Raw genomic sequence first — 23,878 nt, forward strand, 5'->3', positions numbered from 1 at the left:
ATCAACCCAAGGCCGTCGCTATGGCTTCAGTTAAGGCGACATAATCTGGGGAAAGACGGCCGACAAGTCGCAATCAAGATCCCCTTATTCTCGATCATGACGGGGACGTTATGCTCACCGTTGGAAAGCCCCCAAAGGACAAGCCATTCAAAGTTGATGCATCAGCACTACGACGCGCTTCTCCGGTGTGGAAATCTATGCTGTTCGGGCCATGGGCCGAATCAAATCGAACTTCGTCTTTCTGACACAACCCCCGTGAAGAACGGTCAGCACGCGTGGCTGCTCAAAAGTAAGGCTTGTGATGACCTTCTTCTCAGAGGTATCATTCGAGGCACAGCACAAGGACTCCAAGGCACTGTACACCCCAGAGATGCCACGAGGTTCCGCATCAGTGTCGAAAGTCTGGAAAGCACTTGCTCAGCTGTCTTTGAGGGCCTAAAAGCCCGCGCTCATGTGATCAATGGCAGCTGGGATGGGTACAATTCGAGGTACGGTTCAGCCTCATCACACGATACATGCAACCCATCCCAACGGTTTCGCGATTTCGCATCCAAGACCAGGACAAAGGCGCTGTCCAAGATTGATGAGATATTGCAATCCGATGACTACAAGGGAAGGATGAAAAAACAGCGTGAGAAAATCGGATTGAAATCTTTATGAATCCATGAAGGTACCAATTCAGCCTAGGTAGTTCTGCCATTGTTTCTTCGTGAAGGCAAGCTCAACGGGCTTGACATAATTCCATCCTTATTCAGTTAACTTTGAGTGTAGTCGACTCTGAAAGCTTTGTAGGCGGGTGGGTCTTCAAATCTCTCAGCGAGGCATCTTGATTGTACCTTCCTTCGACCCCTCGCGTCAATCTTAACTACCTTTTGCACATCACTATGCAGTTGCCTAGGCATGAATCTAGGTTTCTCCTTCTGCACACTGACAAAGAAGCAAAAAATTGAGAGCCCGGGCTTAATTCTTTTCTCTCTACATTTTACTTCCACCTTGGCCTCGCTTACTTCTCAACCACATCTCCCCTACACTATCCTTCCAATATTCTACTAAACCCCATCTCCAGGCAGAGGTACGACCGTGAGGCACTGAGAAGCTTTGAGGGTAAGTGAATTACACCTGATCTTATATATACTTACAGGCACTGATTTATTGTGAAAAGAGCCGGTAATCAGGGCTTGGAACAGTAGTTCAATTCAATTAATAATCTTTAATGGCCTCGAAGTAAGTAATAAAGAAAGGTAAAATACTAAGAAATATAACAGGGTGTGATGAACCCCTATTCAGAACCTCTGAAAGGGATACTAGTTAAAGGCGCTTTTAGACAATCTAGTGTGGTGCAGCTAAATAGTGCACAACAATGGCTTATTTTAATTACAATAGTAAATATACTAACGAATGTGACTTGTATTACATACTGCGGAACTATCTGCTTCTTTTACTTCCCTTACTCCCCTCGGCCTCCTATATAAATAGTTTTTCGCTGGTGGGCCAAATACGAAGTGTGTTGTTTCGTTAATATATATGATAAAAGGCCGATTGTCACAGTCTAGAAGTTAACGGTCCACGGTCCTTAGGCTTATGTATATACGAAGGAATTGGCTAGTGTAAATAGATAGTTCCGCAGTATGCAATATAAGTTACAATCGTAGTATTTTAGCTATTATAATTAAGATAAGCTATTTATTGTATACTGTCTAGCTATACCGAACTAGAACTGTTTAGAAGTGCCTTTAACTAGTATCCCTTTTAGAGGTTCTGGATAGGGGTTCGTTATAAAAATAAAGAAAACTAATTAATATATTTATAAGTAAAAAAATAAAAAAATAAGAAATAATTTTAAAATTAAAATCGACGGCACTTTAATATAAAAGGAAGAGTATTATATTATAATTAAATTAATAAATAAAACGATTTATATACGAAATACAATATATATTAAAATAGTGAGAAAACACACAAAATAACTATAACACTATAAATATACCTTTAACAGGTCTCAGAATAAATACACTTACGTAATAGTAACTCGCTCGTAGGCCGCACTTCACGTAGGACAAAGAAAAGACACTATGGGCTCGCAAGCCACATAATAAGCACCGGATTAGCCTGATCAGAGGGCCAGAATTGCCTGCACGCGTGCAAGGCACAAAATACAAAGAAAAATAAAAGTCGATAATCTATCTAAAATAGAATGTCCGAAGCAAACTACTTATATATATAGCCCCCCTAAACCCCTAAGTCCTCTAAGCGCCCCGCTTCCTTACTTATACTCTTAGGCCTATAGCCGTACCCTAAACTAATATAGCTAGTCGTTAGTAGAACTAATTAGGATAAAAAATAGCTTTATTTATAAGATTTTTATTAAAAGTTAATAATTTAGCGCGGGATTATTACTAAGGGATAAGAATTTAGAAGACCCGTAAGTTTATATAGACGGAGAAATAGGCTATTGTAAATAAATAGTTTTATAGTATATAATATAAGTAATAATCATTAGTATTTTAATTATTATAATTAAAATAAGCTATTTATTATATACTATTTAGCTATACCGAATTAGGATTATTTAGAAATGCCTTTAACTAGTATCTTTTTCAGAGGTTCTAGATAGAGGTTTATTATAATAATATAGTAGATATAAGTAGGTAACTATAACGAACCCCTGTACAGAACCTCTGAAAGGGATATTGGTTAAAGGTAACTTCTGATAATTAGTTCGGTGTAGCTAAACAGTGCACAATAAGATATCTCGATGTAAATATAAGATGCCGTGAATATAACTGTGAATTGCATACTGCGGAACTATCTATCTACACTAGCTAGTTCCTCCGTATATATAGACCTTAGGACCGTGGACCGTTAACTTACAGACGGTCCTCGGTCCACTCCTGATTGGCCGATACTAGACCGTGGACCGTAAGCCCCGCCGCGGTCCCCGGTCCCTATCTTATTGGTCCGTTCCGTCCACTCGGACCGTGAGCCCCGCTCGATCGCTCGGTCCAGTCCTGATTGGTCTCTCGTGGCCCCACTGTCTTCCAGAACCGTGACAGTATCTATAATTTTTAATTATTTGAAAAACTATATATAATAAGGGTTAAATATTAAAGTTTAAAATTGTAGTTTAATTTAATTAATAGTTTTTAATAGTTTTAAAGTAAATAATGGAAGTAAAGATATTAAAAATATAGAGGGTCTTCAGAATATATATTTATTTATTTCCGGGTGGTCCTTATTTTAATAGCTTTAAGCTATTACTAAGACCTAATATATTTAGTTAATTAATAATATTTCTATAATAGCCGTATGCTACCTTCTTAATTGCCTCACTTCCAGCCACTGGTTCTCGATGTGTAGGTGGCTATTAGGCCGTGGTGTGACCGATTGGTTCGTTGACGTGTGATAATAACGGGCAGCGAATGGGTCAGGTAGCACCAGGTTCTCTAATACGCCCTTTGGATGACATCTTCACGCTGTAACCGGGTAGCTTCGGCAAACAATGAACGATACAACGTTCCGCACATCGGAGCTCCTGTCAACTGCTCCTCGCCCTGACACCACCGCTACCATCCCAGCTCTGAATCCCTCCACCATGCCAGTCACCAGAACAGCCGCCACCGCTTCCAAAGCAACGCTTTTCAAATCCCTTCACCACACCCCAACCAAACCTCTGCTCCTCGCCAACGCCTACGATGCCACCTCAGCCCGCATCATCGCCTCTCTCCCGGGATGCAGAGCCCTAGCGACAGCCTCCTACGCACTGGCACTATCCATAGGCAAAGCCGATGAAACACTCACGTTGGAAGACAACATCTCTCTTTGCCGTCCCATCGCTGCCGTGGCTCACGAGTTCAACCTACCATTGACAGTGGATATCCAAGATGGCTATGCCGGGCCAGGAGACCACGCAGAACTTAGATCTGTCATTGAAAAGGTGATACTCGAGCTTGGAGCTGTGGGTGTGAACCTGGAGGATACCTGGCATGAAAGCACCTCTGGGGATATGGTACCGGAGGATGAGGCAATCGAGAGGATCAAGACTGTTATTAGGACGGCAAGAGAGCTTGGGGTGGTGGACTTTGTGGTGAATGCGAGGTCGGATACATTCTTGATGGGTGGGAGCTTGGACGAGTCGATTAGATGTGGGAAGAGGTATCTTGATGAGGGAGGGGCAGAGACGGTGTTTATTTTCTGGCCGAGGAACAAGGAGATGGAGAAGGCCGATGTTCAAAAGGTGATTGACGAGCTAGGGGGGAGGGTGAATGTGAGTTGCCGACTCGGGGGCCAGTTGACCACGGGGGAGCTGGGGCAGATGGGGGCGGCGAGGGTGAGTGTCGGGCCGCAGGTGTTTTTGGCTGCGGCAGAGGCGATCAAGAAGGCGGCGGGGGCGGTGTTTGAGAGTTGAACGAGGCGCTCATCAATGTCGAAGACCGGGCTTGTTTTCAATAGGCCAATGTAAAAGCAAGATCGAAAACTGATGGCAACACGAGTCCACAGCAAAGAGGTTTGCTGGACCAGGATTACGGAGTATTCTTTGTTGGTTACGAGAGTGCGCCTCGTCTTACCAACTCCTTCCTTTTTCGAATTGATCAAGGTCATCTTATTCGCTGTTGCTCTCATACATATTCGGAAATGTCAGATCTCCCCAACTTGCCGCGGGGGCAAGGGGTCGATCTGGTTGTTGGTTCACATAAAACGGGAAGGTGCCGAGACCTTTTGCTTTGTGAAACCAGGCATCTTTCTACCCCGCCCTACACTGCTACTGTTGCACTGCACACCACTAATCGGATTGGCCTATGGGCAGCTGTTTTCCGGCGAATGGGGATTGGGGAGTGACCAGGTGCCTCCTTGAGATAAATTTTATGGAGTGTTTGTCGCACCATGACGTATCCTCCACTTGACCTCAACCCGCATTCATTCATATCATATTCCATACCGCCACCATCGTTATTTCTCACAAAAAGCATCTCTTTGTATTGAGTGCCTGCCCACTAGAATATGTATCTGCTTTTCACTACCCTAACGGTCCTTGCGGCCATGTAGGTCACTCATCTCCCTACAACGACCCTGGCCCAGAAAATTAACAAAATCACAGTGTTAGCTTCTCGACCTCCCAAGCCCAAATCACCGCGGCTCCTTCTATCCCCACCGTCTCTGGCTGCCCTGCCGTCCTATCTGTTACTGACATCTGCTCAACATGTATGACTCTGGCTTGCATCACCACAGCAGAAGTAACAGTAGGATGCTCCGGATGCCCAGAGATCCCAGCGACGGTTTTCAGCGGGTACCCATGCGAAGGGGGGTGTGACCAGTTGGGTGGATGCAAGACGCTGTATCAGGTGGTGACTGCCCAGGCAGATCAATGTGAGTCTGGACCACCGGTACCGCTGCCGTCGATAACGGACGGAGGGGAGAGCGCCATCACTGGTGGTGAGGACGCTACGACAGGTTCGGAGACCTTCCTGCAGTGTATCGCTATCCAGTGGATGACGGGTACTCGCTAACAATGATGATTCAACAGGCGACGCAAGTGGCACCCCGACAGTCACCGAGACAGGTGAAGGGGTTGGGCCTACGGGGACGCCTACTACCACGGGTACAGTGACAATCAGCACCAGTGGTGGGAGAAGGTTATCGCCCTTTAGGCTGTGGTAGCTATTCAGTCCTCCAAATATCACGGCCGCAACTTTTTTGGCTCTTGAAGAGACCAGATTCTCTGTCTCCCCTATTGATGCATATAAATAAATAAGGAAACTGGACTAGCAGACTGAACCTCGAACGGTATCTGACAGGCTGAAATTTCTCGGATCCTGCGTCCACCGCCGCCTTGGCGAATGCAAAGTCCGATCCCTGCCTGTTTTGGCCGGTCCCTGCTTCATCGAATCGAGACTGCTACCTCATTAAACTGCTAATATTTCGAGCTTGAAGTTCATGTTTGCCGGATTCTTGAAAGACCTAACATTTGGAATCATGAGTCTATCTTGATGGACTGCGGGTCTACTCACACCAGGCCATGAAGCCACCGACCACAGTTCTCTGAGCCCTACGGCGCGCCCCTCAGCGGATCAAATGTTGATCATGCACTACACCCCGGGATGGCGTCCGAATAGCCCAGGCCAAGCACTGAAGCGAGGAGCACAGTAAGCCTTAGCGATGTTCGCAGCAATGACGCTATTCCGAAACAATGTGATAACCCGCTTGACCCACCACCACCCTCCCGCGTTGTCAGCGGCATGGTTACGAGCTCTTAAAAACAAAAATATCCCCTGAGCTAGTCCTGACTCTTCTCTTTCACCGTTTACCACCAACGACCCATAGGAACGACGACAACCACGCGGCGGAAAGCTCTTGGGTAACGGCAAGTGAAGGAAAATGGCCAACTATCAACACCAATATGGCCAACCAGCGACCGAGTACTCAGTCCTTCCTGAGGTAGCTGACAACTCAACAAGCGCTCCCGAGGTTGTGACACAGAATCACACCAGAGTAGGAGGCGGAGGAGGGACGGCGGCCCACTCTCCACCAGCGTACGAGCAAGGGTTCAAGCCGTACAGTGAAACAGCCAGAGCGGTGGCCGTTGTGCAGCCTTCGGCTCCCGAGTTCTCGGAAACAGCATCTCCAGGTCCAAATCAAAAGGTCACGATCCTGTCGGTCCTGGTCGGCATTCTCGCGGTAGCGGTGATCGCATTGGCAGCAACAACGGGGCTGATGGCCAAGAAAGCAAACGACAAGGACGCACAAATAGCGAGCATGACCGCTGAACTTCAGACTGTTCAGTCGTCATCCGACGGCAGCAACAGCAGCAACGAAGTGGCAGCATCAGAAAAGGAGACCGTGACAGTCACAGTGGCTGCGCCCAGTGCTACGGGAACTGGCTCGTCGGATGGCTCTTCTTCCACGTCTGCTTTCTTGATAGAGGATGTCTCCAATGGATGCAATGACCGACCAGAGTCATTTACCGGGAAGGATTACACCACCAGCTGTATGTTTTGTCACCCTTGGTCCCCCATGGTATGGCTCGTGATGCTAACAAGTGTGCAGTGTACGGCAATGTTGTGTTCAGACGGTACTGCAACCAAAAGACCACCTCTGTCCCCATCTACGCAATGCACACCCCCGACTTTGAAACATGTCTGGAGGCGTGTGCAAGCTGGTCCCAGGCTTTGCCCTACGCCTTCTCGGATGTTTCTGACAAGAACAGGGTCAATGTAACGTGCTCTGCGGTCAACTTTGTGCCAAAATGGACGGACAAGAAGGAGTCGGCAAGGAAGCAGTCGAGGGGAAACTGTTACTTCAAGAGCGGCGAGCAGACCGAGGAGAAGAGCTTGAGATCCAGCATTGGTGATACTACGGTCAGCCACGCCGCCATTGTGATTAAGCAGGCTGCCAAGAAGGACTGATATTCTTTTGTTGACTTTTTTTTTGGGCCTGGTTAACTCTTTGGGACACTCTGGGTGTATATACCTTACTTCAATGTAATTTATATTCCGTTTTCTTTTTGTTCTTTTTCCTCTTTCTTGTTTGTTTTTAAGGTTGTAATTGGTTGGCGAACAGTCGACGGACCCGACTCGGGATGGGTTCGGAGTCGGAGAAATGTCACGGGTTGGGCAGCAACTCACGGAAATGGAAAGACTGAGGGGGATTGCTGTCACCACAACCCCTGACACCTCCACCCACCCGCTGAGTCGCGCGCAGTCGGGAACTTAAAACCCCACCACATCATCCCATTTGACCTCACTGTGATTCTCGCCTTGTCCCATCACGGTATCCAAAATGTTACCCTCCAGCCTTACAAGCACGTATCAGCAGTACAAACAGGACACCGACATCGTTGCGTCATGGCTGGCCCAGACGGGAATGATGTTTGGCTGTCCGGATGAGCTCCTCAAGTCCACCACCTCGCTCAGTTCATTGTTGATCATCACAAGGACAAGGCAAAGCCATCAGTCGATGTGCCCACCACCTTCAGCAAGGCCATTGAGCGCGCCATCAATGTCCGCAAGGGGTTTGCCTCTTCTTGAAAAGTCAGGGGCTACTCTCAACATGACGGCCGATGAAAAGCACAAGTTCTTTGTCGGCGTGCTCGAGAAGGTCCGCGATACCCTTAAGCCTCTCTTCTGGCAGTCCACCTCCAAGAAGGGGCTTGACGAGACAGAGGAGGTGTCCCATCTGTTCAAGGAGCACGGCCACATGAACGGCATGCTTGAAAAGCTCGCTCTGTCCATCCATGCGCTCATGGGACAGGTCGAGCCGAAGCCCAGCGTGCAGGGCTCGTACCCGTTCGACATGGTACTGTACTCGGTGTTGGACACGTGCATGATCAACGCCGGCATCCTGGTGGGCGGCTGGCTCGCCATGTCTGACAAGCATGGAGACACTGCTACCATGTCCTATAATTGGGTGGTACGACAAGACTATTGCATACGAAACTCTTTCTCAGCAGAGAAGATTCGAACAGGACCGCGCTGCGTTTCTGGAGCTGTGTCCCGGAATTTGATCGTCTTGGCAAGATGGGGGACAATAACCAGCGTGACAAGGCGTTCAACACGGTGTCGCCTGTCGTGGATGAGCTCAGCCGAGGCATGTATCTAATGACTGTGGATGGATTGGGGGACGACCCCATGCCACTGTGGTTGATTCTTGCGGCGTCGCTCCATCTCGATGTTGTCAGGCTTCTTGGTGATGAGATTGATCATCCGTGGTGCGAGATGGTAGCCTTTGACCACCTTGTGTGTCAAACCATCAAAGACCACACCGAACATCGCAAGACGCCGACTCAGCTTAAGATTGCCGGATGGGACAAGGAATGAGAGAAGGCTGCGGACAGACTTCAAAGGGTTGCTATCTTTTTGGCTGGAGGGCGACAACATCATCAATGCCGGGCTCGCCGCCGCCGGTGTCAACGTCAAGCCAACAGTCTTTCTCAAGCGTCACCCGTTGTACTGCGGCCTCTGGGTCTCCGACATGCGAAACCAGCTACACTTCCTTGGTACACGGCTCGAGCGGTCGTTTGGCAGTGTTTTGTACACCGGCCATCTATACAACGCGCTCCAAGCTGAGGGGTCTGATTCCCCAAGACAAGAAGTGGGACGGCATGGAACTGTGTTTGGACAAGTTCTTTATTGGCAAGGCCCCATCCAACATTAAAGAATACCACAAGCAGCTCTTGTCTCGTCATGGGATTCTCCGCTGGCAACTTCACCCCCAACACCCGCAACAAGGGCGTGTCAACAGGGTCTTCAGGGGCAGATTCCGTCCCGACTCTAGCCGGATTAACCTCAACGCAGAAGACGTCCACGCTATCCTGTATGGAGACTAGAAGCCCACCAGCAAAAAGAGCGTGCCTGGCTCCTCAGTCCACCTCATTGACGTCTTGGCTCATGCCCTTGAAGCAGAAATCCCGCCGCAGGAGCCGGATTACTTCCTTGGCCATCGCATCTGCTGGACCTTGCTGCGTAAGCTCAAGACGGCCATCGAAGGCGACATGCTCAAGTGGCTTGGCCCCAGGTACATCGAGAAGGTATATCAGTTGCCCTTCCTGGTTGGATACGTCTTCCGTTCCCTCATCGGCGACCAGGGCACGATCCACGGAAACATCACCACCTCCCAACGGCTCCCCGGCACAGACCTGTTCCACAAAGCAGCCCAGGTCTACCTTGACATCTATGGAGGCGAGAACGGAGAGGTGGAGCGTGCCCAGGCCAAGAACGGGATTGATGTGTTCCACGCAATGGCAAAGATGAGAAAGGTCATCCCCGATGATCCGCACCCTGCATCTCAGTCCCATTACAACGGCGTCGGCGCCAGCAGGGGCATCCTGAACTCTGCGAACATGGACGGCGAATGGGATAAGGACTATGATGAGGACTATGACAGCGATTACAGCGATGGCACGGCTGGTTTTACCGAGAGACTTCGCAACACTACCCGGGGTGGGGGCAGTCCGCGATTGCAAGGCCAGGAGTTGATGGATGCGTACGCCGGAATGTGGCAGGTTGCCGCGAGAGGAGCGAGGCAAGGACGAGGAATTGATGGGCTGGTGAGAGAAGTGGAGGAGCAGATGGGAAGAGTACTGGGACAATTAGGGCGAAGAGGACATGGAGGAGCCCGAGGAACCTTAGGAGGTCGAGGAGGGTCCGCAGGACCGGAAGGGCTAGGAGATCTAGGAGAGCTAACAGGACTACTCGAAGCAATGGGCGGGCTTGAAGGGCTCGAAGGACTAGGAGGAGGCAGAGGCGGGCGTCAAAACATGAACGGATGTCGTCAGCTTAGGTGCAGGTAGATTGTGAAGCGAAGATGTGGTGTTGATCAAAGACTCATACACAGCGTGTATACATAGAAAAGAACAGATATAGTAAGGAAAGACATAATGGTAGACAGCACCTTAATACAAAACAACACTTCAGTCACAACCTCTCCTTCCTCCTCCACCCCACCCTTCCCCCTGTTTTCCCCTTCAACACTTTCGGCACAACCCAAAGCCTACCATCCCCTCTATTCCGTCCTATCAAATCCCTCAAATATCCTCCCACCTCCCTGGGCAACCCCACCCGTTCCGCCTCTTGCAACCACCTCTCCGCCTCTACCTCTTGAAACCTCACTTTTCCCCCATGCTTTCTTGTCAAATAATCCCCCAACCGATCCAACCTCACGCAGTTCCCCTCGTCTCCGCAGTGGTTCCTGTATCTCACCCCCTTTGTCTCAACATCAAGGACATTACCAACAATATCCCTCGTCACCTCCTCCACACCAACAAACTGCAACCACCGCTCCACAGCCGGCATTTTGGGCACCGAGTGTAGTTTCTCAGAGTAGGAAAGAATATTATGCATTACATCCAACTCTGGAGCGTCCTCACCAAGGATGTAACAAGGTCTGTGGATCACCACTTGCAAACCGGACTCCCTGTGGGCATTGGCGAGGTATTGCTCAGAGGCGTACTTGGAGAGGATGTAGCCGTTTTCGGTTCTGTCAGGGGGTTGGGATAGCAAAAGTGGTTGTTCGTAGAGGTCGGTGGTGCCTAGTTGAGCTATGCCGGCGGTGGAGATGAAGTGGAATGTTGGAGGGGGGTGGTTTTGGAGGGAGAACTGGAGGGTGAGGTTGATGAGTGTTTTGGTTGAGAGGAGGTTTGGGGCGCGTAGGGAGGGGTAAGGGCGGAGGTGGTTGATTTCGGCGCCGTTGTGGAGGATTATGATCTTGGTTGTTGGGGTGGTGGGGGTGAAGATTTGGGAGGTGGTCGAGGGGGGGAGGCTGAGGTTTGGATCGCGGAGGTCGCCGGGGTAGATGGTTATTTTGGGGTGGGAGAGGATATTAGGGGGGGTTTTGGAGGGGTTTCGGACGGCGAGGCAGTGGATTTTGGTTATGAGGGGGTTGGGGAGGAGGCGGTTGAGGAGATGACGGCCGAGAAAACCGGTGGCGCCGGTTAGGATGATTGTTATGTTTGTTACTGGGGGGGGGTAAGGTAGGCTGGTGATTTTCGTGAAGCTTTCTTTGAAGGCCACTTCGTCGTTCCAGTTGATGGTTTCAGGCTTTGGAAAGTTGACAGGTCTTGCGGCGGCGAGGCTAGCGTCTAGAAGTGTCGACATCTTGGCCAGGGTGTTTGCCTCGAAAAGCTTTGGCAGTGGAAGGAGGGCGCCAAAAGCTTTGTTGACCTCTCTCTGGATGCTCATCAACAACAACGAGTTGCCACCAACAAGAAAGAAGTCTGTGTCTGGCCCCATGGTCGTTCCGTCCACTAGGCCACCTAGGACCGAGGCCCAGATCTGCTTCAACTTGTCTTGGGTGTTGCTTTGTTGTTCAGTCTTTGCCGGCGGCTGAACTCGAAGAGCATGGGCAGTTCTTATGGGCACCACAGCAGCCATCTTGCCGAGTGTGCTGTCTTGAAACAGATTCGGTAATGGTATATTGTGACCTGTTCGCTCTTTAATCTTGTTCTTGACATTGATGAGCAACAGCGAGTTGCCGCCAACAAGAAAGAAATCTGAGTTGGGGTCCAGTTGTTGGTCAGCGACGAGTTCACCCAACACCTCTCTCCAAATCGCTTTCATCTCGGGAAGAAAAGAGCCAGCACCTGGTTCTCTACTGGCTAGCTTTGGAGTGGCAGTCTTATGGCTCGTCATTAGGGGTGTGTTGTGCGATATTCTGGCCCCAGTTGACGGTCTGGCGGTACTTGGAACCGGTATTCTGCCCCCCTCTCTGGTGAGAGGCGCCCTCGAAAGGAATTTTCTATCCACCTTCCCATGATGACTCAAGGGCATAGCCGGTAATGCTACTACCACCGAGGGACGCATGTACTGCGGCAGTGTCGTAAGATCAGAGACAATCTCTTTTAGTCTCTTGTCAACACCTGGCCCGGTAGCACCTCCATATCTCCTTTGCACTTCGGATGACAATATCACATGCGAAACAAGGAACGCACTGGCAGCATCTTTGTCGTCTCCCCGATGACGAACATGACAGACAGCCTCCACAATATCACCCTTCCCGGCAAACACCATAGCTGCTTCAACCTCTCGCAGCTCAAACCGCTGACCTCTCAGCTTGACCTGGGTGTCACCATTCATTCGTCCTAGAGTAACAAACACACCATCTTCACGCATGTATCCTCGGTCACCGCTCAAATGCGCTTGTGTCCACCCGTTAGCTACAGCCCGAGGGTTGGCAAGGGGGTCATTTGGAAACCGAGCAGCAGTAAGCTCAGGCTGCTTGATGTACCCAGAAGCAACACCTGCTCCTCCAATGACGATCTGCCCTGGGACACCAGCTGGTAACGGGTGGTTGTTCTCATCCATGATGTAAACGCTGTAATTGGGCAGCACCTTCCCAATAGGAATGACAGGTGATAGATCGAGGTCCAGATAAGGCACTTCAAAAGCATGGGGAATAATGGTCTCTGCTGGGCCATATGCGTTGATGAAACGAAGGTCCGGTTTCTGCAAAGCTCTCAACAACTTGATTAGATTGGGACCGATGGCCTCGCCAGCAGAAATGTGGTGCTCCCAAGATGACTGGCGTAGCTTATCAAAGCCTACGCCATGTTGGAGCCATGACACGGCCTCTGAAGGAACCGCAAGAGTTAGAGTGATGCCTTGAGATACTATCAGGTCGGTTAGCGCCAATGGATCTCGACGAGCGTCTTTGCCTGCGACAAACACTGAGCCGCCTGTTGCAAGTCCAAGCAAAGTCTGCCACCAAGACACATCAAAGCTGAGAGCAATCTGCTGGAGGACCGTCTGTGGCTTCATCGGGAAGACGTGGAGGAAACCGTTGATGGTGTTGGTTATCATGCGATGGGGGAGAGAAATGCCTTTGGGCACGCCAGTCGAGCCACTGGTGTACAGGACGATGGCCTCATCGGAAGGTTTTGCGTGGTAGAATCCATTGAAAGCACCAGAAAAATTGTCAAGGCTGTTGATGTCCAGGATGACCGGTTGAATAACCAGTGGTTCGTCTGTAAATATCTCTGTGCAGAGGGTGCGGGTGGTATGGTGAATTAGAACAGCGGCGAGGTCGGCATCACGAACAATCGACTTGAGTCGCCCAGCTCCTTGTGTGGCTTCGAGAGGCACATAGCTCCCGCCAAATCTCCAGATCCCGAGCATGGAACAAATCCAATCGATGGTTGGCTCTTGAAGGACTCCGATTCTCGATTCTGGTACCACGTTTGATGACATGGAAAGTGCGTGAGCAATCTGGGTCGACCTTGCCATCATGTCTTTATAGGAAACCATGGACCCTTGGGTATCATTGAGCGCAATTTGCTGAGCACGCTCGGCCGATATACTATCGAGTTGACTGATCAACGAATCAAAGTCCATGTCGAGGCTGACTCCCTGGCCGAGCTTGGTCGCGTCTTGAACAGCAACGTCGCTGAACATCTGTGGCGCTCGGCCCGAAAGATGAATGTCATCAGTGAATGCTTCCATGAGATTAAGAAAGCAATCGAGCAAGATTTGCGCTTCCTGTTGAGTGTAAAGCTCTTTCTGAACCATGATCGCGATCCATGGATCACCTGCCGGCGGATTAATGACAGCCAACATAATATCGTATATCGTCTCTCCAATCTCGTAATTGCTGTTCTTGATCGTGCCATCAGCTCCGAAGGGCCTGTCCTCTGCGACTGGAATGTAGTTGATGAAGGCTTGGAACAGCGGGCTGTGAGAAGGATGGCGAACAGCACCGACCTCATCAAGCACGACGTCAAATGGGACAGCCGAATGTTTCAGCCCGGCCAGTGCCTTGGTCTTGTTCTCTTGGAGGAGGTCGACAAAAGGTTTGGAGAGATCTGAACGCAGTCTCAGTGCGAATAAGTTCAGGAAGATACCGATGCTGTCCATAGATTCTGCATCATTCTGCCTGTTTGCACTGGCAACACCGATGCACACATCATCTGTTTGGGCCAGTCGACCGAGGAGGATTTGGAGGATGGTGAGGTACAGGACGAAGGGGGACTGAAGATGGCCTTGTTTGCGTAGCTCTAAAAGCTTGGTCGTGATTGCGGGCTTCAGCCTGGTTTCAGCTCGCACATGGCGGTATGTCGTTCTTATAATTGGTCGTGATGATCGAACTGTGGTATTTGGCGACATCGGAAGAATCGGCAAGATCTCTGGAAGGTCTTCAAACTCGTTTTTCCAGAACAGTATATCCTCTGTATGCTGTCCTGCCTCCAATCTCTCACGCTGTCGCGTAGAGAACTCGTTTTGCTGAAATGGTGGCGGCAGGAGTTGTCCCCTGTAGGCCAGCCTTATGTGTTCAGTCAAGGCCAGCATGCTCATTCCATCCATGTTGATGTGATGGTAACCAACGATGAGGTGATGTCGGGTTGGAGACTCAGCAAGTAGCAAAAGACGGAGAAACTGGCCGTGGGTGATATCATACACGTGTCTGTTGAGGGACTCGATCTCTGAGCGAACTTGTGCCGGGGATGTGATGGTTTTGGTTTCCAAACGAAGTGGAGATTTGCTCAGAACCCCCTGAAAAAGCTGGCGAGTCTCCGGGTCAGTGAAGAAGGCAGTTCGGAGCCCTTCATGTTGCATAGCCATCTCATCGACTATCCGCGAAAGTACCTCAACATCGAGCTTGGTTTTAGTCGTGATCAGGAAGGTGACGGTGCCATTGAAGAATGTCGGGTCCTCAACAAGCTGGGTCATAAACCAGAAGCCGGACTGACCGTATGACATTGGAAGAGTCTTGAGAACTTTCGGTCTAGAAGTCTGGTTGGCACTGGCGTTGGTTGGTGTATCTGAATGGGAAAGGCCCGTGGCAGGCAATGCTGGACGATGAATCGAGCTCCTCAAACAAACGCAGCCAAGTGAATTGAGCTGTTTGGCCACATTTTCGCTGTCGGCATTCCTGCTCCGGATTCGAAAGCTGACGAAGTCAGTTCTCTCTCCGTCTCGCTCATGACTACCCGTAGACTGGAGCTCCAGTTCAAGGCTAATCTTGTCCTCTTTCTGTCCCAGAGTAATATCCTGCTGGAGATGAAATTCGTCGAGTTCGAATTTGCGTAGAATCCTTGGGTTTAGGAATAAGAGAGACGCCTCGGCCACCAGTTTGACATAACCGACGACTGGAAACAGGATCGGAAACAACTCTTCATGGTGGCCTAGGCGAGAGAGGAGCTCAGAAATAACCAGTGTATTACGCCAGGTGACGCCCGGTCCGAGTGGATCAGGCACCGCGATGCCCAGCAACGGGTGAGCATGGTTGTAGACAGAGGCTGACATGTTGTCAGATCAAGTGATGGAGAGAGTGGGTGGGTAGTGGCATGAGTGAGCTCTCTACCTGATACAGGATATCGCAAGGCGTGCTCCCCTGCCGTACCTATATACCTGTTCTTCTGGCTTTTAGCTGTGGCTGACAGTACCAGACAAGGTGAAAGTGATGTCTCACGGGGTGAACTGGAAGCATCCAAGCGAAAGCATGGTGCTGAGGTGAGACCTCGGGAGTGCTTAGTTCCAGTCAGATCCTACTGACGAGGGATCTTATTAGCCAAACTCAACCCCATGATGTGCGCCGCTCACCGAAGGACTCGCCCGGTTAGGTCAGAGTATGAGTCGAAAATACCCCGAGCATCGTGTTGCTGAGTAAGGCTCTAAATTTGTGATCCTTGGCGTGCTCAGGCATTCCCTGTCATGGTGGTGGGGCCGAAGAGTCCCGATGGTTTGTTCAAAGCAATTTGTGTTACGGAGCACTTGGATCAGTCATCGTTGTTGTGATCTGAAACACAAGAGATGAAGAATGGATGTGTAGGTGTCGGCGCATGGAGCAGGATGATTATGAATGCAGATCCCATGATGGTCGGAATCATTGTTTTGGCGCAGATCTACCAACACACGTGTGGACCGCTCAAATGGATTTTTTCTCCACACTTCAAACACTTCAAAGCAGATATTTTCAACTCTCCTCTTGAAGTAGTGTCGAATCATCAGCCGTGGCCTTTTTCGCTTTATTTTTATCCCCACAGATACATTTGCCTCATCATGTCTGACATCGACTATTACATGGACGTCAACGACAACATCTCAGAATGTCTCAAAACGTGTTATCAGGAAGAGATTAACGTGTATGATAAGCGAGCGACGCAGATAAGCGAGCGACGCACTCTCCACCACAACGCGTCTCTTCAATATCTTCTACTACAATTCACCACCAACAACCATGGACGGCCCTTCAAAAGAAGCGAGACTTCTTCTTGCCCTCGAAGCTATTCAAAATAAGGAGGATCTTAGTATCCGCACTGCAGCTAAGTTATATAACGTCCCAAAAGCAACCCTCCGCTATAGGCGTAATAGCCGACCAATACGACGCGATATTCCGGCCAACTCACGTAATTTAACGGATCTGGAGGAGAAGACGATAGTTCAGTACGTCCTTGAGCTATCTGCACGCGCTGTCCCACCTAGATTAAGTGGTGTGGAAGATATAGCCAACCAACTGCTACGCGTACGCGACGCGCCTTCTATTAGTAAACGCTGGGCCTATAACTTTATTAAACGCTAGCTACAGTTCCGTACGCGTTTTACGCGTAAATATAACTATTAGAGGGCTAAGTGCGAGGATTTAAAGGTTATTATTAAGTAGTTTATATTTATACGGAATACTAAAGCTAAATATAGTATTATAAATAATAATATTTATAATTTCGACGAGATTAGGTTTATAATAAATATTATTTCGTAAGTATAATAATTATAACTTTAAATAGCTTTAATAAAATAAAATTAGTTTAGTTTAATAACCGCGAATAAGTAATAGTAATTTAAAGAATTAATATTTTCGGTTAAACTATCCCGCCCTTTATTATTTTAATTATATAATATTACTTTATTAATTAATATACCGAATATAATTTATTATTTATTTAATATATTATAATTACCGATAATAATTAAATTATTAATCCGGTAAATTTAAATTAAATTAAATATTTTAATTATTATATAATATCCCGTACGAAAAGTAAATACCGGTTATTAATTTTCGATAGTTATAAAAATTACTATTTAATTAAATTTAAATATTATTATTAATAAAATAATATTATTACGCTTTATATATCTCTATACTCCTCCCACTTCCTTTAATTATTTAATATTAATTATTTTAGGTTACTAAAATAAATATATAACCGCTAGATTAAAAGCTTAATATATATATATATTAATTATATAAATAAACTCGAGTTTCTTTATACTTTCCACGAAACTTTTTTTACTTTTATAATAAAAAAAAATATATAAAGTAGCTTTATAGGTACTAGCTTTATACTATACAATTTAAAGAAGGTACTTTTTAAATTAAATATAAAGCTTCGTACGCCTATACCCCTATCCTTAAAGCCGGGCACGGTACTACCTTAAATATTTTAAATATTATAAAACTTTCGAGAAACTAATTTATAATTAACGTTTATTAAAATTTATATTATTAATTATTAAAATAGTTTCCCGACTTCGATATTAGTTACTATAAACTAGCTTACTAAGGGTACGATAACTATAATATACCAGGTAGCCCTCCTTTAGTTAGAGAACGCTTCGTTCCGTAAGGCTAATAAAGTATTAAATAAATACCGGAGAGCTAAAAAAATACGTATACGGCTCGGAGGATTACTTACTGTGCAAGATGTATAGGATCTACTGGACCAGAAGGCCGTGGGTGAGGAGGCAGTGGAAGAATATAGCCGGATGGCGGTAGTGCTAGGGGGGCTCGTACGAAGGGTTTAGTGCTGTAGTGTGTGCGGCAAGCCTGGCCATAATGCCCGCACTTGCCAGGAGGCTGCAGAAGGGTCTGATTTAGCTGTTTCTGACGTAATTGTAGTTGGTTCTTAATGTTGTGGTCTAGCAATTGAGGATAGTTATAGTAAGGTGGTGGAGAGTGCGTCGCTCGCTTGTCTGCGTCGCTCGCTTATTATGCACGTTATAGACCCTGATGGCGACCTTTTTCTTCACATCGGCCCTGCCTCTCACAGAGAGATGGGAGGCACAGGGGAACTGTCAGAAAGCGTGACGCGCTTTCAGGTCTGCTCGGCTACGTTACGACGCGCATCACCGGTTTTCCAGAAGATGCTATATGGCCCTTGGTTTACTTCGAAACCGTTCGATCCCTGCGCGAAATGGATTGTGGATCTACCTGAAAATGATAACCATGCCATGGGGGCAGACTTGGCTATCCTTCATAGCCTGTTCGAAAAGATCCCTCTTTGTGGAAGGTCTGAGGGTGAAAGCAGAAGCACAACCGCACCGTATGTCCCTCTTTTTGAGGTAGATTTGGAATTAAATTAAATTATTATTTTAAGCCCTAACATTTAAGCTTTCTTATTGTCATAGACCAACCATGTAGCAAGGCAGAGTGGAGACTGCAGCCGGCCGTAGTGGCTAATTAAGTAGAATATAACGACGGGGCTGCAGGATAGTGGGGCGCTCACCTCTTAGCAGAAGTGAGCCGTGGTGAGCCAGGTATAGAGGTACCTGGAGGATTAAGATCTATATATACGGAGGAACTGGCTAGTGTAAATAGATAGTTCCGCAGTATGTAATTCACAATTGTATTCACGGTATTTTATATTTACATTGAGACATCTTATTGTACACTGTTTAGCTGCACCGAACCAATTGTCAGAAGTTACCTTTAATTAGTATCCCTTTCAGAGGTTCTATATAGGGATTCGTTACAAATTATTAGAAGTTACTTTTAACTAGTATCCCTTTCAGAGGTTTTATATAGGGGTTCGTTATAATATTTTAATAAACTTAAAAACTTTTAAATTTACTTATAAAGTTATTATTAATTTAAAATTATATATAATAAATCGGAAGTAAAATAATATATTAATTTATTAGTCGGGTAGATTATTATGACGAACCCCTATATAGAACCTTTAAAAGGGATACTAGTTAAAGGTAACTTCTAATAATTAGTTCGGTGCAGCTAAACAGTGCATAACAAAATATTTTAATGTAAACACTAGATACCGTAAATACAAGCTGAATTACATACTGCGGAACTATCTATCTACACTAGCCAGTTCCTCCGTATATATAGATCCTGGGGCCCTGAGGTGCTCGCCCTACTACGGCCCCGATTACCTATAGCACATTGCATCCTGCAAAGTGCTCGTCGTGCTATGCCTCTGATCACTCGTAGCATCTTGCATCCTGCAGAGTGCTCGTGTGTCTTGGCGCCATAGCACTTTCGTCCAGCCTTGATTGGCTGTCTCCTGACTCCTCTAATGATTGGCTAGAGACGTCCTGCGCCCCACATGTGGCGCGGCCTGCTGTTGGGTTAACTGTGACAATTATAGTTTAATTATTATTTATTTAAACGTTAAAAGTATATAATTAAAAATAAAATAAATAATTAAATATTCTATATTTATTAAAAGAATATCGATTCTTTTAATATACTAAAGGTTTTAGTAGTAATTTAAAGCTATAGGGTATAGACTACTAAGTAATAAGTAAATATACGTCTTTTAGATCTATTTATATTGTTAGGTTTCTTTTTCTTTACTAAAGGTTTTCAGGCCATTAAAGATTATTAACTGAATTGAATTGCTGTTCCAAGCCCTGATATCCAGCCGTTGTCACAGTCCAGCCATTTCTGAACAAATGGATGACATGTATCTCAAAGAAGCGGGTGCGATATCCATACGACAAGCGCTGAATGATCCATACAGCATGGCTTGTCGAAGATGAGCCCGTCCTTGCCTCAGAGCTACATGCATTGGCAATGCATTCCTCGCTTAACGATCATGGCGATTTGATGTACTCCTCCAAGCACAGGAAGGAATGGGATCATGTCCTTCATAGCGACACCTACTACGGCGTGGACGACGTTGAACCGCTTTGGGAGCGGGATGAAGATGAATTCTGCGTGGGAGGTAAGTAGAGCCTCACAGGGTCTCCTGCTTCTGATGTTCCAGGAAGGATACTGACCGTACTCTTTACAAACACCCACAGACCTTGTGAGCAAAGCCTGTGATTCCGCACTTCAAACAGTTCTCGACTTCCACCGCGATGAGATTTCGAAAAGGATAAAACGCTCCGGGTTATGGGATACCCTCATACTCGGCATACTCCAGCAGCGGGAATTCAGGATCATGGGATATCTCAGACGTCGCCTGTGGGGAAACGCCGGTGAGATGCCGAAGCATACATTTAACTACCTTCTCAGCCTTCTCGAGTCGCGGATCTACAGCAACAAGTCCCATGCCACGCTCGCAGCCACGAGACGTGCGGCCCGATTGAGGATTTTCAAAAGCTGAAGAGAAAGCTCTTGGAAGACGTCGAGTACCGGAAGACGTTGCTCTTCACCGACGAGATGAGAGAGGATGCGAAGCGGCAGCGGGTGATTTGGTTCGGCGTTGAGAATCCGAGGTGATGGAGCGGAATAATCATAATAGCCTATATAATCCTGTAGTTACAAAGTAATAGTTGTGTGTGTTGTATGGTTCGGTCATTACAACCATCGGCCAGTGACGTCATGGCCCATGCACGCGCCGTCCGCACAGTCTAGCCTTTGTGGCCCAACTCTATTTATGCGCAACTGAATATGTCGAAGACAGTGGCTACCCATACGAATAAGAGATGGTCATCATAGAACCAAACACCTGCCACCCCAGAAACATGTGGATTCAAGCATCGGCGGGTTTAAAGCTGTACATGAGACAGTGCGTTAGGTGCAATGCTTTGGAATCGTGCGGTCCACCAACCAGCTGCTGCGGGCAGACGTCCCCAGACAAAGATAGACAGCTGCTTGGGATAGGACTATGGCCTCTGGGTTTCACCATGCGTCTTTGCAGCCGCTTTTTCCACGGCCCGCCCGAGGTCCCTTCCACGCCCCCCACCTCCGCCCATCACCCTTCTACCCGTCAAGAGAACGTGCAAGACACTCAGATATGGCGCCTGTGAGAGTTGCAGGAGAGAGAGACGCAAGTGCGACGGCCACCGGCCGGCATGCGGAGCCTGATGGATTCCGTTCCAAGCTTGACCGCTGGTTCCGACAGCTCCCAGAGCCATCGACATACCGAAACGTTCACAACCTCCCCAACGAACCCGCCTCCAAGACCATCCCCCACACGTGTCACGACTGCAAATTCTACGACGCTCCCTGGAAGCTCCCCCTTCTCCCCATCGGCAACGAGCTCTTCCCCGGCTCCTACGGCGCCAGAGCCGGTGCAGTGGAGGGCCGAAGACTCGGGCTGTGAACAGAAATTAGCAGAGCAGATGGTTCGAGGTGCTTGACTGAGACGGTCTGTCCCATGTGAAATAGCACCACAAGTCTTCATTGATAAGTCCCTTATCTAGCTATTCTACCCAGTACAGTCTACATCACCGTTACGTCATTTCTTCACGTTTGAAGCGACAGGGGCCGTTAAGAGAGCCGATTGGGTCAGCTGGCTTTTTCCGCGGGATCGCAGGACACCCAGCGTCGGGCCATGACTCAGTCAGATGCCCTGGTCGAAGGTTTAACAACGACCGTTCCTGCCTATGAAGCCCAGGTGTCTTCATATCTTCATGTCTACATCAAGCCATCACGTAAAGATCGAACAGGGACTCACTTCGACCCATGACCATGACGATGACAAGGCGGCACTTTACGCTGGCCTGATGCACACAAGAGACTCGGCATTGAACATGTATGGTATGAATGCCGGTCCGAGCGACCAGCTCTCAAGCCGCCTGGCAACGTTCTACATGTGGTTGGTTAGCAACGGTCTCGCGGATGGCACGAGGGCGTTAACAACAAGCTTGCCTTTGCCTCAGAGGTAAGATCCGTCGCGCCGGTTAACTCGTCTTGACACAGGGCTTCCTCCACTGTGCCTTGCCACGCACAGGTGATGGTGTCGAATAGAACCACCAGCCAGTCCATGCCGACATGGAACGAGGGGAACTGGACGACATATTCCCGGAGAGCGGGCCAGATCACAAAGTCCAGGATCATCGGGTGTGGCATAAAGTACTGGTTGGGCGTCGGGCGGAGCCACATGGGTATCGACTCGAAATGTTCCTCGGTCGGCATAATCATCCACTGCGTCACCCAGAACAGTACGTACATGAATCCAAAGGACGTCATGGAGCGACGCCTCTCGCTCATGATGCTGTGAACAACCCTGACGGCCCATTGCGACAGCAACGGGGCCTTTTCGAAATGGTCCCGGTCGCACAAGGCCCCCACATGTGCGTGTGTACCCAACACGTCCTCTGGCGACGACGCCTCTTGTAACCTCGCCTGAGCCTCGGCAAGAAAGCCAAACAGAAACCCTCGCAACGTCCCGTCGAAATCCGAATGGGCGACCATCATGCTCCAACGGGGCACGAACAGGCTGCGAGGTATGGTGCCCGGGGCGGCGAGCCTGTCGTGGTCGCTGAGGATGTTGGGATGAATCCGAAGGTTGTCTCGGATATGCCGAGGCGCGTTCCAGGCTATCCCACCCTGGAGTCCGACGGCAAATGGCCATATTTTCACGATCTTCACGCCGGCGGTATGCGTCTTCTCGGAAGCCCCGTCAATCTCTGCATGAGGCTGGGGAGGAGTCTGCAATACAACAACGCTTCCAGCTCTCGGGTCAATTTCCTCGGCCAAGACATTTGAGGGAATGTGTCCAAACTCGCTGCGGTCGAAGGTGGGAGCAAGGAAGTCCTCCTGGGTGGTTGACAACAACATATTCGGGTGGTAATGCTGGATCTCGACTCCATCGTGATGAATAGAACTTCCAGGAGTCACTGCCCGCGTGGCGATGTCGGGTATGGCCGAAAGGGATGCGGAAGCTGAAGTCACGGCATGGGCCAGCTGATCGACCGTGTCTCCTAGTTTGAGGCGCGCCAGCAAGAGCGCGGCATCTTGGTCTGTACTCAACCGAAGTCCATCGACGACGCGTTCCAAGCGGGAGACCTGGGATGTAAGAGCACTGTTTTCGGCTTTGAGCTGGTCGACTCGGGTTGCACCCTCGGGTCTGTCATACACGCAGACAGCATCTCGACGCAGGCATTCGGTGCATGTTGGGCGTTTTCCATCGCACTGGGCGTTCAAAGAGTCACGTCATCAGCATGGGGCCAACAAGAGGACGGAAGGCTCACAAGACTAACCTTTCGCCTCCTCTCTCTGCAGTTGATACACGGGCTTCTGGTTTTGGCAGGCACGGGCCGGAGGTTGCTACTGGGTTCGCTGCTCCCTGGCGACGGCCGAGCGGGTGCTGGCGCCAGCGGGCGCATTAGTCTCGAGAACCCCAGCTCAGTGTGTATCTGATTGTGTAGATAACGGCCGAGTTTTCGAGCTATGGCGGTCAGCGCCACAAATTTAGCAATCTCTTAACCGTGACCCCCCAGTGGGCGGGCTGGGATGTCTCCATGAGACACGTGGGGGGAGGGGGGAG

The 23,878-nt window shown here is 48.6% G+C and overlaps 7 protein-coding genes across 7 annotated transcripts; 5 read left to right on the plus strand and 2 right to left on the minus strand.

Annotated features, from left to right (window-relative positions):
* Window positions 1–3,499: 3,499 nt before the first annotated feature.
* Window positions 3,500–4,405, plus strand: PODANS_6_10070 (uncharacterized protein; the record flags this gene model as incomplete). Its single annotated transcript, XM_003437378.1, has 1 exon — window positions 3,500–4,405. The coding sequence occupies one exon, from the start codon at window positions 3,500–3,502 to the stop codon at window positions 4,403–4,405; it is 906 nt and encodes a 301-aa protein (XP_003437426.1).
* A 593-nt stretch (window positions 4,406–4,998) lies between these two features.
* PODANS_6_10080 (uncharacterized protein) lies at window positions 4,999–5,655 on the plus strand (the record flags this gene model as incomplete). Its single annotated transcript, XM_003437379.1, has 3 exons — window positions 4,999–5,039; window positions 5,096–5,448; window positions 5,522–5,655. 3 exons carry the CDS (start codon window positions 4,999–5,001, stop codon window positions 5,653–5,655), a joined length of 528 nt encoding a protein of 175 aa, XP_003437427.1.
* A 717-nt stretch (window positions 5,656–6,372) lies between these two features.
* PODANS_6_10085 (uncharacterized protein) lies at window positions 6,373–7,400 on the plus strand (the record flags this gene model as incomplete). Its single annotated transcript, XM_003437380.1, has 2 exons — window positions 6,373–6,982; window positions 7,042–7,400. 2 exons carry the CDS (start codon window positions 6,373–6,375, stop codon window positions 7,398–7,400), a joined length of 969 nt encoding a protein of 322 aa, XP_003437428.1.
* A 373-nt stretch (window positions 7,401–7,773) lies between these two features.
* Window positions 7,774–10,282, plus strand: PODANS_6_10090 (uncharacterized protein; the record flags this gene model as incomplete). Its single annotated transcript, XM_003437381.1, has 3 exons — window positions 7,774–8,584; window positions 8,837–9,114; window positions 9,323–10,282. 3 exons carry the CDS (start codon window positions 7,774–7,776, stop codon window positions 10,280–10,282), a joined length of 2,049 nt encoding a protein of 682 aa, XP_003437429.1.
* A 124-nt stretch (window positions 10,283–10,406) lies between these two features.
* On the minus strand, window positions 10,407–15,725 carry PODANS_6_10100 (uncharacterized protein; the record flags this gene model as incomplete). Its single annotated transcript, XM_003437382.1, has 1 exon — window positions 10,407–15,725. The coding sequence occupies one exon, from the start codon at window positions 15,723–15,725 to the stop codon at window positions 10,407–10,409; it is 5,319 nt and encodes a 1,772-aa protein (XP_003437430.1).
* A 4,507-nt stretch (window positions 15,726–20,232) lies between these two features.
* PODANS_6_10107 (uncharacterized protein) lies at window positions 20,233–20,883 on the plus strand (the record flags this gene model as incomplete). Its single annotated transcript, XM_003437383.1, has 3 exons — window positions 20,233–20,383; window positions 20,502–20,639; window positions 20,687–20,883. The coding sequence occupies 3 exons, from the start codon at window positions 20,233–20,235 to the stop codon at window positions 20,881–20,883; spliced, it is 486 nt and encodes a 161-aa protein (XP_003437431.1).
* Window positions 20,884–22,209: 1,326 nt separating this feature from the next.
* On the minus strand, window positions 22,210–23,544 carry PODANS_6_10110 (uncharacterized protein; the record flags this gene model as incomplete). Its single annotated transcript, XM_003437384.1, has 1 exon — window positions 22,210–23,544. A coding segment is annotated over one exon (1,335 nt), but the record flags the coding sequence as incomplete, so codon positions are not given.
* Window positions 23,545–23,878: the final 334 nt, after the last annotated feature.

Source organism: Podospora anserina, chromosome 6 (assembly GCF_000226545.1).
Source record: "Podospora anserina S mat+ genomic DNA chromosome 6, supercontig 4".
In the NCBI taxonomy this organism is placed as follows: domain Eukaryota; kingdom Fungi; phylum Ascomycota; class Sordariomycetes; order Sordariales; family Podosporaceae; genus Podospora; species Podospora anserina.